At 42.8% G+C, this 15,651-nt stretch overlaps 1 protein-coding gene across 1 annotated transcript in view; it reads right to left on the minus strand.

The window, feature by feature from the left end:
* LOC118685121 (protein eva-1 homolog C-like) overlaps positions 1–15,651 on the minus strand; it is a 204,692-nt gene that overhangs the window by 133,866 nt on the left and 55,175 nt on the right. The window contains exons 2-3 of the mRNA XM_036380534.2: positions 14,392–14,606; positions 4,033–4,156 (exon numbers count right to left, since the gene is read on the minus strand). Coding sequence (XP_036236427.1) covers positions 4,033–4,156; positions 14,392–14,606 — 339 coding nt within the window. The remainder of the gene's footprint in view (positions 1–4,032; positions 4,157–14,391; positions 14,607–15,651) is intronic.

Here is a 15,651-nt window from a genome sequence, read left to right on the forward strand (position 1 = left end):
CCTGATAAATTGAATGTGCCCATTCCCTGGCACCAAGGCCCACTGTTGTAGGACCAAATTTCATTCACCATTCTCATCAACTTTTTTAGCTTCTAAAACAAGGTGCCCATACCCAGACTTCCCACTGGAAACCATCTCTGGCCAGTGCTAAATTCCAAACTAAACCTACACTAGGAGAGAACAATTCCAGGTTTCAGTGCTGCAGCAGCACATGGCCACCCTGAGCTGCAGGGAGCCTGCAGGGGCTCTGCTGAGACTGTGGACAGCAGGAGATTTGCAGAGGCACCTCCAAGGGAAGAAGCACAAGTTGTGCTCTGCTGAGACCTGTACTGTGCCTCTGACCATCCCCCCAAAGGGTGGCACACATTAGGAACTAAGACACACATGATATAGAAAAAGAAAATAAACCATAATAAATCAATAACCAATAAATCATTGAGGTTGGAAGAGACCAAGATCATAGAGTCCAAGCTTTGATCAAACACCACCACGTCAGCTGAAAATAAATCTAAGCTTCTCTACACTTTGACGGACCTTGGCCCTCAAGACACTTGGTAGTTGTAAGTAAATCCCCCTTTCCCCAAACTGAGACAGAACAGAGTATTTTATTGATCATTTCTGATCTCCTTACACATCCTAAACTTTTAAAAGTACGCACATATATTTATTTATTTACAGGCACAGAGAATTTACTGGACTGCCAAACTCCTGACACTTAAAAGCAGGTTCCTTGCACATATCTGAGTCCTGTACATGCAAGATGAGTGCCCATTAGATCCCAGGTCCATCTATTGGATCCTAGGAGACCATGAATAGCACAAGGCTTCCAAAAAACACACAAGCAAATTCCTTTCTCACTGCTTCTAGTTAAGCATGCACTTCTCTGAATTATTTATTTTAATTTCTAGAGGAGGTGAGCTGCAACACCTCTGCACAAGTTTTCCCTGCATCCAGCAAGAGCAGTCTGTGAGGGATGAGTACAGGAGACATCCCCTCATTGCTCTGCCCCCCAGAGCCCCATCACCTGAAAAATCTTTGTCTTTCAGTTTCAGCTTGATTTACTGTCCTCCATCTCCTTGAAATTCTGCCCAAAAATAGCACCTTGCCTTGTGCATGAACCTCACAGAGCACCGAGCATCGGAACCACTCGATTTCAAACGCAGGGGAATGTCAGGGAGACAAAGCTGCAGTGACAGTAGCTCGAGGGGATGACTCCACCATCTCTTAATCCCTCAGCAAAGGTACAAGCAAATGCCACAACCTTCAGTTTTGCTTTCTTTCAAGGAAGTCTTTCTCTTTGGACAACTACCTCTGATCAGAGGCCTTCTGAGGCTTCAGCATGACTCTGGCAATGGAGGAGCTTGGGTATCCTTATTTTATATTAAAGATGTCCTGTCCAAACTCTGCAGGCCACTTCCCAAAGTGCCTCTAACACCTGTATGCCAGAAAATTCACACTCATTTTACCTAGTAGGTGCTTAACCAAAACATCTACTTCAGAGACATGATCATAACAGGCTCCCTCAATAAGCAACAAAAAGAAATAGATATCAATATCAATTCAAGACAATTCAGACCTTAAATAGCTTCTTATTAAAGTATTTCTCTTATGTCTGCTGTTAAGAAAGACAAATTTAGAAACATAACACAAAAGATTATATTTGTCTTTTGGTAAATTTATGATCAAATTCTGTGCCAGGCAGTGAGCTCTTCACAAGGACTCTGATTACAACTCTGTGTGCTCACACTTTCTGGAACAGCTCAAAACTTCATAGGACCACAGTCTTGGGGTTCAGTTCTTAAGCATATATTTACTTACAGCTCATAAACAATACACAAATGGTCAATAACCCAAAAAGCCCACCAAAATTTCTCTATTGTCCTGTATTTCGCATTTTATGAATGCATCATTCCTCAGTCCCCTCATTAGCCTTCTCCCTATAGATAGGTGGAAAGGCTTATTGAACTCACAACAGCACTAGATACTGTTTGTGAGACTCAAAATTAACATTTTGAATCACCAGGGAAAGGCTGACTATGACCTGGTATCACTGGGCTAATTCTCACATATTTCAAACATTGTTAGTAATCTAGTGGGCTCCGATTAAAAGTTTGCCCAATCACTAAGAAACAATAATTTCTGTCAGATTATCCTGTTTCACTCTGCAAAATTTGAGCTGCCTGAAAAAGGTCTGGGGGAAATATTTTCAAGCAGCTTCCCCTGCTCTCTTTCAGGAAAATCATCTACTCTACACACTGACAAACTCCTTCTTTACTACTATATCTGTAATTAGCAGAGAATGCCAAGCCATAAATATTAATGCACAGAAGGGTTCTGAAGTACCTTCAGAAGTTCAGCTCAGGCCTCAATAGTCACATTTTTCAAGTGAGCTTTGATACAACCACTGCAGGTTCAGGAGGACTTGTGAGAACACCCTTGTCAAAGAGATGCATTTCTCGCCCAACAAGAGATGTTACAATCACCCACGAAAATCCCACAACAAATGTAAGTGCTTCATTACCTACTTCTGATTTGAATTCCACACAGATCTGGCCAGACCCCCTCACTTCATTAACACAGGTCTCTGCCTGCTGAGGCAAAAAGTCTTCTTCTGTGCTGCTGCTGGCAGTCTGAATGTTTCTGCTTTTGTTTTAAACCTTTTCTGAAGTCAGATCTGTTTTTCTCTCCTGTGAAAACTTTCCAGTTTTTTGTTTCTTCCCCAAAAATACTGCTGCTGTGATGCTGGGGCCATGTTTGTAAGGTCATCTAAAAATCTTGAGGCTGGTCTGAAATGCCATGTCCAGATTAATTGCCATAACCAGTTAATTCATAGAATCATTGAGGTTGTACAACATCTCTAAGATCACCAAGTCCTATTAATTCAGCACTGCCAAGTCCACTGCTAAACCATGTCCCTAAGCACCACATCTACACACTTTTGAATACTTCCAACCACAGTGATTCCACCACTTCCCTTGGAAGAGTGGAACAAGGCAGCTTGCTCCAATGCTTGACCACTGTTTCAGTAAAGAGATTTTTCCAGTTTTTAGAACCTACCTAAACCTCCCCTGGTGCATCCTGAGGCCATTTTTTCTTGTCATATAATTTGTTACATGGAAGAAGAGGCTGACCCCCACCTTGGTACAACCTCCTTTCAGGTGGTTGTAGAGTGATAAGGTCCTTCCTGAGCCTCCTTTTTCTACGCCAAATGCCCCCAGCTCCCTCAGATGCTCCTCATCAGACCTGTGCTTAAATAGAAATGGGTCCTGCTCTCAAGCTGACATCAGTGGGCACAGTTTGTCCACATCAAACCTGATCAGTTTCCAAAACAATGTATCTGCTTCCAAAGCCCTGATGGAGAATGGTGTCTAGGCCGTGCTAACTCCCCTGCTGGGCCAGGAATTGGCCAAGAAGGCGTTGGTTGTCCTGAGCCAAAGCTGCTCTGGGCTCACTCCTCTGCAGCACACATGACTGCACCCCAGTATACAGCCCCATTTAATTTAAAAACAGCTAATGAGATCATGCAAAACACAGGGTAATATTTCCCAGCCTGATCTGGGAGCAATTAAAAGTTCGCTTTTGGCATGGTGTGGGCAGGTGAGGTTCCTGTCACACCACCACCAGGGCCTGCTGAGGCACCCAGCTCTGAGGGCCAGGCAAGGAGCTCCCACTGCCCCTGGAGCAGCCAGCAGAGATGGGACAAGTCCCTCTACCCACCAGACAGGAAGGCAGCAGCAGGACGGAACAGGAGGAGCCCACCCACTACTGACACCATGAGCTGAACACTGGCAAAGGCTGGCACTGGCACCTGCAGAAACTCGGGCTGCTGGCAAGCAGGAAGGAGGCAGAGCAGGAGCATCCCAGCAAGGCAGCAAGTGAGGGGCGAAAGGGAAATGCTCCACACTGGGAGTTGTCTTACACTGAAAATAGAGGTGGAAAGGAACAAGTCCTAGAAGGGCTCTCTGGTGAGTATTAAGTATGAAAATGCTTTGGTCTCAACAGAGCAAAGAGATTTGATAGAGAAATACTTACTTGGCCTGCACTTGTACCAGACGAGGAGGTACTTGCCGGTCCCGGGGCAGGGGTCCGTCCCAAAGAGCCGGCTGTTGACAAGGAACTGGCAGCTCCGCCTGTCCTGGCACTCATCCAGCATCTTCTGCAGCCGGGGATGGGCACCAGAAACAGAGAAACAAAAGCACTTCAGTGTCCCCGCTAAAGGGAACATCAAACAGACACAACCTGCAGAGAGGGAAGGCCATCCTTGCCTCCACAACCAGCCCTGGCAGGAGGCAGGTGATGGTGTCCAACACAGCGGGTGCCACAGGAGCCACGGACCCAGTGCTCCTTGCACTGTTTGGAGAGCAGGTTTTCATCCCCTTGTATGGGTGCAAAAGGAAGGATTTGCACTGGGATGGTCAGATATTTTGAAACACTTGCATGCCATTTAATCATAATACAAGACAGTACAATCCCAGGAAAAGCAGCTTTGAGGACATGGATCCACCTTGACAGTTAAAAGTAAAGACTTGAACTCTGCCACCACCAAACTGCTTTAGATTTCTCTGGAGATACACAATTTCAAGACAGCTCTTGTCTCAGTTATATAAAAGCTGGTAAATACATAGATATAAATTGCTGGTATTCCAATAATTAGTAGTTGTGGTAGGAACACTGTTATACAGCCAATTTAGACAGTTTTTAATAGGGCTCATTCCTCTTCTCCCATGATTATTACATTCATTTAGCTAAACTCAGAAAGGGACTGTGAGTCAGGGGCTTCTCCCACTACTGGCATTTTGGGTCCTACCCCCTTTTCTGCTTTTCCTCTAGCACTTGCTCCCCACTCCCCCATTCACAACACTCACAAAAACTCCATCTCAGAATCCTCAGGGGCAAGACATTCTGTCTCCTGCTAGAAAATAGCTTCATTAAGGAAGATTAATGATTTCTTTTAACCCTGTGATCCTCTAAAGCAGTGGTAGGGGGGGAGAATATTATTGAGTGGGGCAGTAATTAAGTTTTAAATTCAGCTGGATGGCTAGGGTGGTATTTATGTACTCCTGTAGAGCCCCTAAAGCACTAAAATTACCATAATGTTTGCCTGACACATATGAACCTGTCAGAGCATTTTGAGACCACAGAGCGAGGTAATCCACCAGCCTCGTTAAGTCCCTGTGATACAGAGCTGTGAATTCCAGCCCCAAAACAATTAATTTCACTTGCAAGGAGGCACTGGAAAATCCTTCCTCAGAAATTCCCTTAGGCTCCCCTGGTCTCTTTTGTCTTCTCTCTGTTCACTTTTCTTATACCTACCTCGATATTTGGGCTTTCCCACAATCTTCTCCCTGTGCCATTAACATAAAGGCTGTTCCTGCTCAACCATGTGCCACCCAAACCAATTTTCTCTCTGCTTCAGTGAGTACTTTCTATTTTTGAGTTCTTCCTGAATGTAATATATAGAATCTTTAGCATTATAACTCTGAATGTCATGCTTTGAACAACAGCTGTTCCAGTTTCAAGTGCAATTTGAAGCTGCCTCATTTGCAGTTGCTCATAACTTCCTACAGCTTTCACCTTTTGGGCTGACACATGCAAGAATTCATGCCTGCCTCAAGTCTGACCTTTATTTTAAAGTTCAAACCAAAACAATCCAGGCCTTTTCTAGCAGGCAGAGAACATATGCTGTTGTTTTCCACTTACAAAGGTAATAAAATGCAGGCATTTCATTTAAAAATACAGGATTTAGGATGGTGAGGTGAACACTGAAGGAGGTGCCTGGGAGCGTTAGCCCCAGCTTGACCATCACATTAAAATGCATAGAAAGAGCATATTCTTTCCTCTAGGCTCATAAGGGTTGGCTGCTCACTCAGCATGTGAAATTTAATTTAATGCAAAATCCAGTGAGTTGCAAAGGAATTTAAGCAATGGTTCCAGCACAGATAACTCTTTTCATCTCAAAAAAGCAAAGAAAAACTGAAACCATTCTGAAGGGCTACACATATTGAAAGAAATTTTCTCCAAATCATTGTGCACCTGAAAAGATTTTCTGGTACTGACAGCCACACTTATATACAAGTAAAACTAAGAATATTGAGCAAGGGAAAAGAAGCAGGATCCCAAATGTTTCCTTTCCCTCTAGGGAAGCTTTCTCTCCTCAAAGGCATCAGACGGGTTTTGAACTACAAACCTGTTCACAGCAGACAGGTGGGCATTTCAAGAACCTTCAGCATTGTGTCATGGGTGCTGTTAAAACCAGTTGGAAAACCTCCCTGGGTTTCAGCAAGACTGAGTTAGGCCAACAAGAAAGCAAGTTTGAAAACCTCAGCTGAGATACTTCTGCAGCACTTGTTCATCTGTCCTCAGGCTCAGCATCAGGAACAAAGACAACAATTCACTGACCTCAGAGAACCATGGACATGGGAAGCCTTCAGGCAGTGCCACTTTGTCTTGGCTCTGCTCTAACTTTTGGCAGCTCCTGCTTATTCCTTGTACTCCACATAAGTGAAACCTCCTGAGTTTACTTCCTGTGGTATGCAAAGGATGGAGGGCAGCAAAAAACAAAGCCTTAGGGAGAAATTTGTAACTAAATTAAGGAGCAAAAGTCATCCCTACCATTGTGAGAGCACAGAAAAAAGTGAAGTTTCCTTGAGTCTCAATATGCCATTTAGTAATTTGTTATAGTGTTTAGCTACAGTTCCAATTTAATTTGACAATAGCCATGACTGAAAAGTTTCATGGGGGGAAAGAAATCAATATTTCCTTTTCATTAATGTAACTCTATTTTACCTCCCCCAAAGGACAACATTTTTTCCTGAAAATCTAAAAAAATCATTAAGATTTCTGGTTTCTTGTACACAGTTTGAGTAATGTCTCATGCATAATGAAACATATCCATAAGAAGTAAAATAAAAAAATATATATGTTCATCATGTATATATTTCCTGAAATATATCAGGAAAAAATGCAGGGAAAAATACCTCTCATTGACAGTGCATTTTCTTGATTAAAAATAAAAAAAAATGTTGTTACACCAGTCTTAATGTTAACTTAAAAACTTGCACATATAACTTTTACCTATCCTTGCATGCACAGAAATTTTCTTTCCCACTGCTTTCATCAGTATGCTGGTACATATACCAGCATCTCAAACACTGTGCAGAACATGTGTGACCAGATGATCCCCCAAAGGTACAGCTCCCTGCAGGTCCAGAGGTTCTGGTGTTTACCAGAAGCCAAGACCTTGACTTTCTGGCCTTACTCTCAAAATTCATACATCTAGGCAGTATCAGAGCTCTGGCAGATGTCAGATGTTTTTTCTGAAGCATTTGCAGATGATCAGGTAGACTGACACCAGGAAGGTTGGGAGTTCACTTGGTAGTGAGGGAATATCTTGAGCTCACATGGTTTTTGCTCAATCAATGGAAAAATGTAGGCAATTAATTCTATGTTTTCCTTGTTATTCTGGTTGTAACTGTCAGCTGAAAAGGTGGGAAAACACAACCACAAAACCAGCCAGAAAGAGGCCCACAAACAATCTGGACTTGCACAGGAACAGCAATAGGCCCACAGAACTGTCCCTGACTGGGAAGTACAACCAGCTCCTAATGTCTCCAAGTCTGGTGTATCCCTGACTAAAGCCAAATAAAGTCATCTCAGTTTAGATTATACTATAACAATCACTCCAACTGAGGAAGGTGGAGGAGGAATTCAGGAATTCCTGTCTGGCATGAAAGGGGAGGGAAGACACATTAATTGCACTGTGCCATTTTATAATTGCGTTGCAGTGGTAAATCAGGCCTGAGGGCTGACAGCCAGTGCTCAGGAGGGAAGCTGTGGCTGTTTAAACCCATTCCACTCCCTGGTTCATGACTGAGCTAAGAAGCTGCAAGATTTAGAGGAGATAAGAGAGCAAGAAAAGTGAATTCAAGTAAAACAAACACTAATCTAACCCCTGTGATTTATGCCCTGGATTAATCTCCCTGCAGCGACTGGGTCTTAAAGCAAGGGCAGCCTCAAGCTCAAAATCATGTCTTTCAAGTAGCCACTGCAGATGAAACAGCATTCTCGTGCTCATTTTGTTGTGCTCATTAGCTAAGTAATTGCTTGTGCTCATTAGATAACAACCTTTTAAATGAGGAGCTGGATGTGAGCTCTGCAAGGAGGCCATCCTCAGCCATTCCCAGGGGTGTGCTCGTTTTTAGCCTGTCTCTTCAAATCACTCTTCAAGAAGTGCTTCCCCTGCACACTTAAAATAAACCACAACTGAGCTTAACACCCAAGGCAATTAAACTTATCTCAGTTCTTGGTCCCTTGGAGCAGTTCAGAGATTCAACACACTGAGGGTGAAACTTTGGGCCCATAGAAGCCAATGGTGAAACTCAAAGGGAACGAGGGCTTTATCACAGGGCTGCTCCCTGTGCAGCCTCCATCTTCAAAGGACCATAAGGATGACTGCAGGGCATATCAGTCATGCATGAAATTACACAGAGGAGCCCTACTAAATAATTGCCCAAATTGTGTGTTGCTGAGGAGAGTAACTCACAGAGCAAGCTGCATGAATGTATCAGAGCCATGTGCAGTCAAATGAAGATGCACATAGCTTTGTATTAAGACATTTATGCAAGAAGATACCAGTAATTTTAAGTATTTTTAGGTCAAATTCAGTCCAGGCATGGACATTATGGTGGAGTTACACCGACACTTATATTGGTGCACCTTCAGAATTCTTGTAATGGAAAGAAGTAAATACAATAAACAAGGCAGCATGAACTCTCCCTACAGCACAGTGCATTCATAATGTCTTCATGTCACATTTCATTCGAATTTTTATACTCTTTTATGTACCCTTGAACACTGGTAATACATTAAAACATGCTATAAACTTAGTGCTTTCAAGTTGAAAACTTATTTACAGGTCCTGTTTCTGAATACTGAACATTCATCTCCATTCATGCAAATTACTGAAGTCCATGGAGGAAGATTTTCCAAGAATAAGAAACAGGGAAGCACAGACTACATAAGGAAGTGAAATCCATGCTGATGAGGTGCAGGTGACCTGCCTATGGCTTCATTGAGCCACCTTCCCAGCCTGCTCCACTAGAAACTAGTTCAGCTTTGCCCAAATTACTGCATTCCATCTGTGCATCACTTGAAGAGGAGATCAAGGCCCTGAATCTTGATCTTTAGCAGGTTTTAGTGCTCTACTATCTCTTATCACTCTCCCATGGATCTTGCAGTGCTCAAAGCAGAGTCAGCAGGAGGGAACTATGCCCACATGTTTGGAGATTCACAAAAACATACCAGACTGTGAAATAAAGGACTGAAAACTGGGCATGCATTCCTTGTCACCAGCTCTGCTATGGGGGTAGTAGATGCCAGCAGGACAGTAGAGCAGACAGCAGTGGGCTGGGATGTTAAAACACCAGCAGGATTCACCAGTGCTCCTCTGGCAGGGCCTTGAAAGAGCCCAGAAACAGCAATTCACAAAGAGCAGCAACATGTTCACCAAATAGAAGGGCCTGATAAAAGCTGCATTACAAATATCACCTAATTACCATTACCTACATTTCCTAACAGTAGGAAACTTAATCTGTATGCAGGGTCAACTTCAAAGGGAGAGGAGGTCTAAGCTGAAGAAATACAAAAGGATGCATAACCAAAAGTCATGGGATTAAAGAAAGGGAAAGCTTAAAACACAAAGTGGAAAAAAAAAAGCCCTGGGAGCAAACCATTACACTGTCAAGCAGGGTCTTAGTGGCAATGATGGAAGCCCCATGACTTGGAAAGTTTAAATTTAGAGTAAACAAAGCATTAGGAGGCTTACACCCTGGGGAGCAGTCCTGCCTCATCAGGGAGACAGGCTGCACTGGCCACCTCTGCCTCCAGTGCCTCTTCTCCTGCAGGACATAATCACTCTGCTCTGATGAGCTACTTCAGTCATGCCAAAGATTTCACAGACACAGCAATTTAGAGATTGTCTGTGACCTCTGCATCCAACAGTTCTACTTGCAAATAACTAGCTGGAGGAGCCACTTGCCAGAGAGTTCTATTTCAGCTTAGGCAAGATTCATGAATGAAACAGCATTGGTTCTGTGATTTTAACTGCAATTTTGGCAGTGCAGAAAACTCTTCTGGACCCTGAGCTCACTGCTCACCATCCTCTGCAAGGTAATTAATGTGGTCTGAAAAAGAGTTTCCCACGCTGCTCTTTAGTTCACTGACATTTTTTAGACTGAAACCTTCCTTGTCCAAAATGCCTAGAAACTGTGGAGTTCTAATATTCAATATAACAATGGGTTCTCCTCCCAGTGGTACTGATGACCATTATTCTTCCTTTCTACCAATTTCTTCCTTCTTTCCCCCTGACCATCATCATCTTCTAGATGTTCAAAGTCATGAGAAAGGGCCCTTTTCTATTCTTGTTGAGGCCGCTTAGGGCTGTGACATCAGTGGGACCATGCAATATCGGTGACTGGACATGTCAGGAGCCATTGTCCTTGGCCTGCCAAGAAAGCTGGGGCAGTTGGGAATGTTTCCTTTTAGTTGGTATTTTACCTTTAATCCAGAATAACTGGGGAAAACAAAATCCACTTTGGAAACAGCAACACCAGCCCTCTCTTCTTGTGATCAACAGCTGGCCTGTGCTTTGAGAGCCATTTCTGGAAAGTTTGTCTCATCTTTCCATCAGCAAAGAGGTAGCTCCTTTTTGCTTCCTTTTTTTTTTGTTTGTTTGGTTTTTGGGTGTTTTTTTGTTTGTTTGTTTGTTTGTTTTTTGTTTTTTTGGTTTTTTTGTTTTGGTTTTGGTTGTTTTTTTTTTTTGGTTTGTTTCACAGAAACCTTCTTGGTGGATGAAAATAAAAAAAAAAGGGGGAGGAAGAGTTCAGGGAATCCTGGGCTCAGCATGCAAGGAATCTGCTCCTTTTTGCAGGGCTGCTGAAGCAACAGCAGGAGACAGGTGGCAGCAAAGGTGTCCTGTCTCTCACCCAAAGGACAAAAGGAAATACCACATCAGCAGCACTAGTGATCCTTGTCACCAAGGACTGCTTGTCCTGGAGAGTGTTGAAAGAGACCCAGGGCACAGGCCATGCCCACAGGCCCTCCCTAGCTTAGCTAGTCTTTCTAAGGACAGTTGGGATTCAGCTCCAGAGCACCTTCTAAGCACAGCTCCTCTTGGGAAAACAAGTGACATGGCAAAATATTGCCCTTGGAAGAGCATCTATCTGCTGATTTTAGTACCTGTGCAAATGAAGAGATAAGTTAGCCCTCAATGTCTTTGGTAAATATCAGGGGGCAGAAGCACAACAAATTAAGTGGCTCTCCAGGGTTTTCTGTTTTCCTTACAAATAAGCTGTGGTTTTATTTTCTGCCAATTTATCAAAATGAGAAAATTGCAGATAATCAGCTATAAAGTGTAATATAGTTTTCTGGTAATAAGCAATAATTTTAGCCAACCATTACACATTCTTCCATACAAACCTCAAGTGTTTCATTGTTGAAAACAAGTGGCATCAGAAATACTGATCCAGAATTCAGCCTTCCAGTACATAAAGGGGGCTTACAAGAGGCTTACAAGAAGAGAGTGGAGTCATACAACAAGGGGGAAAAGCCTTGAGGTGAAGAAGGGTAAATTTAGATTAGATACTAAGAAATTCTTTACTCAGAGTGTGGTGAGGCATTGGAACAGACTTCCCAGTTCTGGCTGTCCCATCCCTGGAAGTGTTCAAGGCCAGATTGGATGAGGCTTTGGGCAACCTGATCTGGTAGAAGGTGTCCCTGCGCATGGCAGGGGGTTAGAACAAGACAATCTTTAGGATCCCTTCCAACTCAGACCATTCTATGAATCTGTGATGATTCTATGAATGTCCAAATTCTTTGTGCATTTGGAAAGCTCCTACTGAATCTGACATTACAGTGTTAGAACAACAGAAATGTGTAGTCTGGGGTCACTGGGTCACTGCCCTAATGTCTCATACACACTCTCCCAGGTGGTCTGCAAACAAAACAAGTGACTAAAGCAAGGAATCCTGGCAGCCAATCCCTTAAAGCTGAATTAGTAGTGGTTCTCTCAGTGTAATCAACTTCTTCTTTTCCCTTTTTAACATAGAAACAATATCTGAACTGGACATTTACAGTGGAGAGAGATTGTAAAAGGGAGTTTACATGCACAGCTAGTGTTTGCAGAGCACAGTTAATAAATGCTGCTCACTCCCTCCAGACCACTCTCCAGAGAAGCAGCAAATTTATACAGTCATGGGTTTGATTAGACACAGTGATTTTATATACTTAGTTATGAAGGGTTTGGTTTGGCTGACTTTTTCAATTACTGACAAGCAGAATATACACACAATTGGTCCTGCCTGTAGCAGCCATATATCTGAGTTGCAAAACCACAAAAATACACACAATTTCCTTGTCTACAGCTTTCCAATTTTCCTACACACATGCATTTCCTACCAGTGAGCTGCAGGCAGCTTGCCATTCAGCTTGTGGAGTTCCTGGCTTACCCCTCAGAGAGGCCTCACCCCCTCCAGTACTGAGAGAGAAGATGAGATTCATCTCTGGCATTTGGACTCATCCTACCCTGGGCAACCACAAGACAGGAAGAATCAAAGCCACATCTGGAGGCACCAAAGAGGCTGTGAGTCTCCTCCAAAGAGGCTCAGGAACTTGCCAAAGGTCTCCCAAGAAATTTGTGGCAGAAGAGAGAATGTCAACTGCTTTCCCAGCACATGTGCATCCCCCAAAATGGGTTAATAAAAGTGTTTTGGTCACAGTCATGTAAGAAATGTACTGCACAAGGGATCTGCTGCAGGACTACCTACAGGGAACACAATTCTCACTCTGATAAACAAGGATTGGGAATTACAAGCCACCTAAGTATTGAAGGCAAAGTATTGAAGGCAAAGCTAATGGGGAACAGGTCTGAGGACATAAAAAGCTAAGAGAGGCAGGTAAGGATTTATTTTCAATCCCTCCTACACATAAAATCATGAAATGGAAACCCTAGGGTAATATCTTCCCTCTTCTCAAGTTCTTCCAGATGCCTTAAGTGGGCCATTCACCCACAAGGGTTCAGGTGATGCTCATAGCTATCAATCACCTTGGTAAATGAAATGTTGCAAGTAAATTTTTCAGTAAATCAATAAAAGAAGGGAAGGCTAGCCTCTGCCAAAGCTTTCTCTCTGTGTTCTCCCACCCTAAACAACACAACTGCCTGTTTCGTTATGAACTTTTGTTATCATATCTGGGAAAACCTTCCACTGATAAGGACCACATCCTCCCATACTACAGCCCAGTCCTTCGCTGAGCAGTGGTAGTGTCAGGAAGGCAACTTCAAATTTGTCAGCTTAAGGGTTACACTACAGCCAAACACCAACCTTGTGCAAATTCTTGAGAACTTACCACTGGCATTTGGAAGCCAAAGCACTCACATCAACTTTTTAAAAAATGCTGTAAATGTCTTTTAAAAACCCTGGATGCAAGAGGGAGAAGTGATGTGGAAAACGCTGGCCTTTAGCCAAATTATAAAAGAAATTACTCACTAACCCTGTAGGTTCATTAATCTAGTCTGCTATAATTTTTTATTATGAGTTATTATTGATTCTAAGCCATAAACACACTGGATGACTGAGAGCTTTGCCCAAAAGTTTTCACAGTCCCAAATCTGGCACTTGGAAAAACTTGTGCTTGCTCCAATACCCAGGAGCAGACCCTATTCATCTCAAAACATCAGCCAACTCATGTTTCTAATTTTAGTTGCTCCTACTGACAGTTGAGTAACACTGGCACCTTCCAAGTAATCCTTTGATTTGCTGACGTCACACGTGCTCTTGGGACAATACACAGAGACAACTTTCCCTACACAGATGGTCAGAGCTGATTAACTACTGGGGGATGTTACGAGTTAAGTGATGTATGACCACTTACAGTGGCCTAAGAGCCAAATGAGTCACAAAAAGCAAAGCCAAGGATTCTTTTTGGGTTTCAAGTTACCAAAGTAAAAGCCTCTTGAAATAGTATCTAAAGTAAAAAGAATGCTACAGCAATTTCTGAATGTGTTGAAAAAGCTAGTAATTGGGAAGGAAAACTATAAAAATAATGCTCTTCAACCCAGTCAAACATAATGCAGTCCTGAAGTGTAATTCTCCTTCAACCACATTCCTGAACTGTTACTGACTAGAGTTGCAGGAAAACTAAGAAATTCACTATCAAAATCTAATTCAGTCCTGTCTAAACTACAAGGATGAATTATCCACTAATCTGTGTGAGATATCAAAGCTCCCATGCTGGGTAGCCCTGCTTAAGGCAGGTCTGTGCTGCACCAACACTGAGAGCAGCTGCCTGACCAAGGAAAGGTGAAGTTCAAAATTAAGAAATGCATTTTAACAATACCTGAAGAGAAGTGCCAACTGAGCAGGCAACATCTTCTTTAATTAAAGTTGCATAGGAGTGGGGATAGCGAGAAGGACACAGCTGATGACTTGGTACAATTCGGCCATAAAAAGAAGACTGGATGCTGATGGTGGTTCTGTGGGGACATCTCAGGGACACATATTCTCCATCACAGGCATGGTCAGTGTAATTCTTTAGTACCTGTGATATGTAACCTGCAAAAAATACAACAAAAACCATCATTAGGGAAAAGTAGTTAACAATTAGTTGATTTACAGCAGTGCAGCCAACAAATACAAAATAATAGGAAATTTATTACTCATCTCACAAAGGTGCAAAGGAGAGATACGATGACAGGGACATTAGGTACACTTTTGATTTGACCTTCAGCCATGTTTCATATCCTTAGTGGAAAGAACATTTGGATGCTCTAACTCTTAGTTGAATCACACAACTTATTTACATCAGCATATCTGTCAAGTTTACAGGAAATGCTGAGCCAGACTCATCATTTAGACTCAATCTAGATGCCACATGAAATTTTTGGCCCCCCAATACAAGACAGATTTGAATAAACTGGAGTGAGTACAGAAAGCCACCAAAAAGGCTGGAAGCTGGAGCACTTTCCCTGTAAGAAGTGGTTTCTTCAGCCTGGAGAAGAGACATTTTGGGGGGGAAAATAACAGCAGCCTGCCAGTATCTACTCTGAGGTTATCAAAGAGATGGAGCCAGGCTCTTCACAGTAGGAGAATGAGAAATAACTGGCACAATGAGAAACAGGAGAGTTTTAGACCAGATATATGCAGCAACTCCTTCAGAGAGCAGTGAAGCCATGGAGCAGCTTTCCCAGAGAAGCCATGCAGCCTACATTATTGGAAGTTCCCAAGACATTACTGGCTAAAGCCCTGAGCCACCTGGTCTGACATTCTAGAGCAGTAGGTTAGACTAGAGAACAGAAGTCCCTTCCAACATCACTTCTCCTATAAACTAATGATCATGGGCAAAAAGGCCCAAATGCAGAGTCACTAAGGGGAAGGTTGAGGTACAACTGCTTGTATGAGGTCCTATTTCATCCTGGCACATCAGTCCCATCTCTGATCTCCTTTCACATTATACCATTTTAATTCTTCTGGCTGCACCTTCTGTCCTAGACCTTTGACACTTCCTCAGAGCTTTACTTTCTCTCTCATTTTGAACAGTCACAATATTTTTAGAAGAAAAGCACTGCACAAAACCAAATCTCTCCTTGTTTCTTAGAGG

The sequence above is a fragment of the Molothrus ater genome, chromosome 3 (assembly GCF_012460135.2).
Source record: "Molothrus ater isolate BHLD 08-10-18 breed brown headed cowbird chromosome 3, BPBGC_Mater_1.1, whole genome shotgun sequence".
NCBI classification, from domain to species: domain Eukaryota; kingdom Metazoa; phylum Chordata; class Aves; order Passeriformes; family Icteridae; genus Molothrus; species Molothrus ater.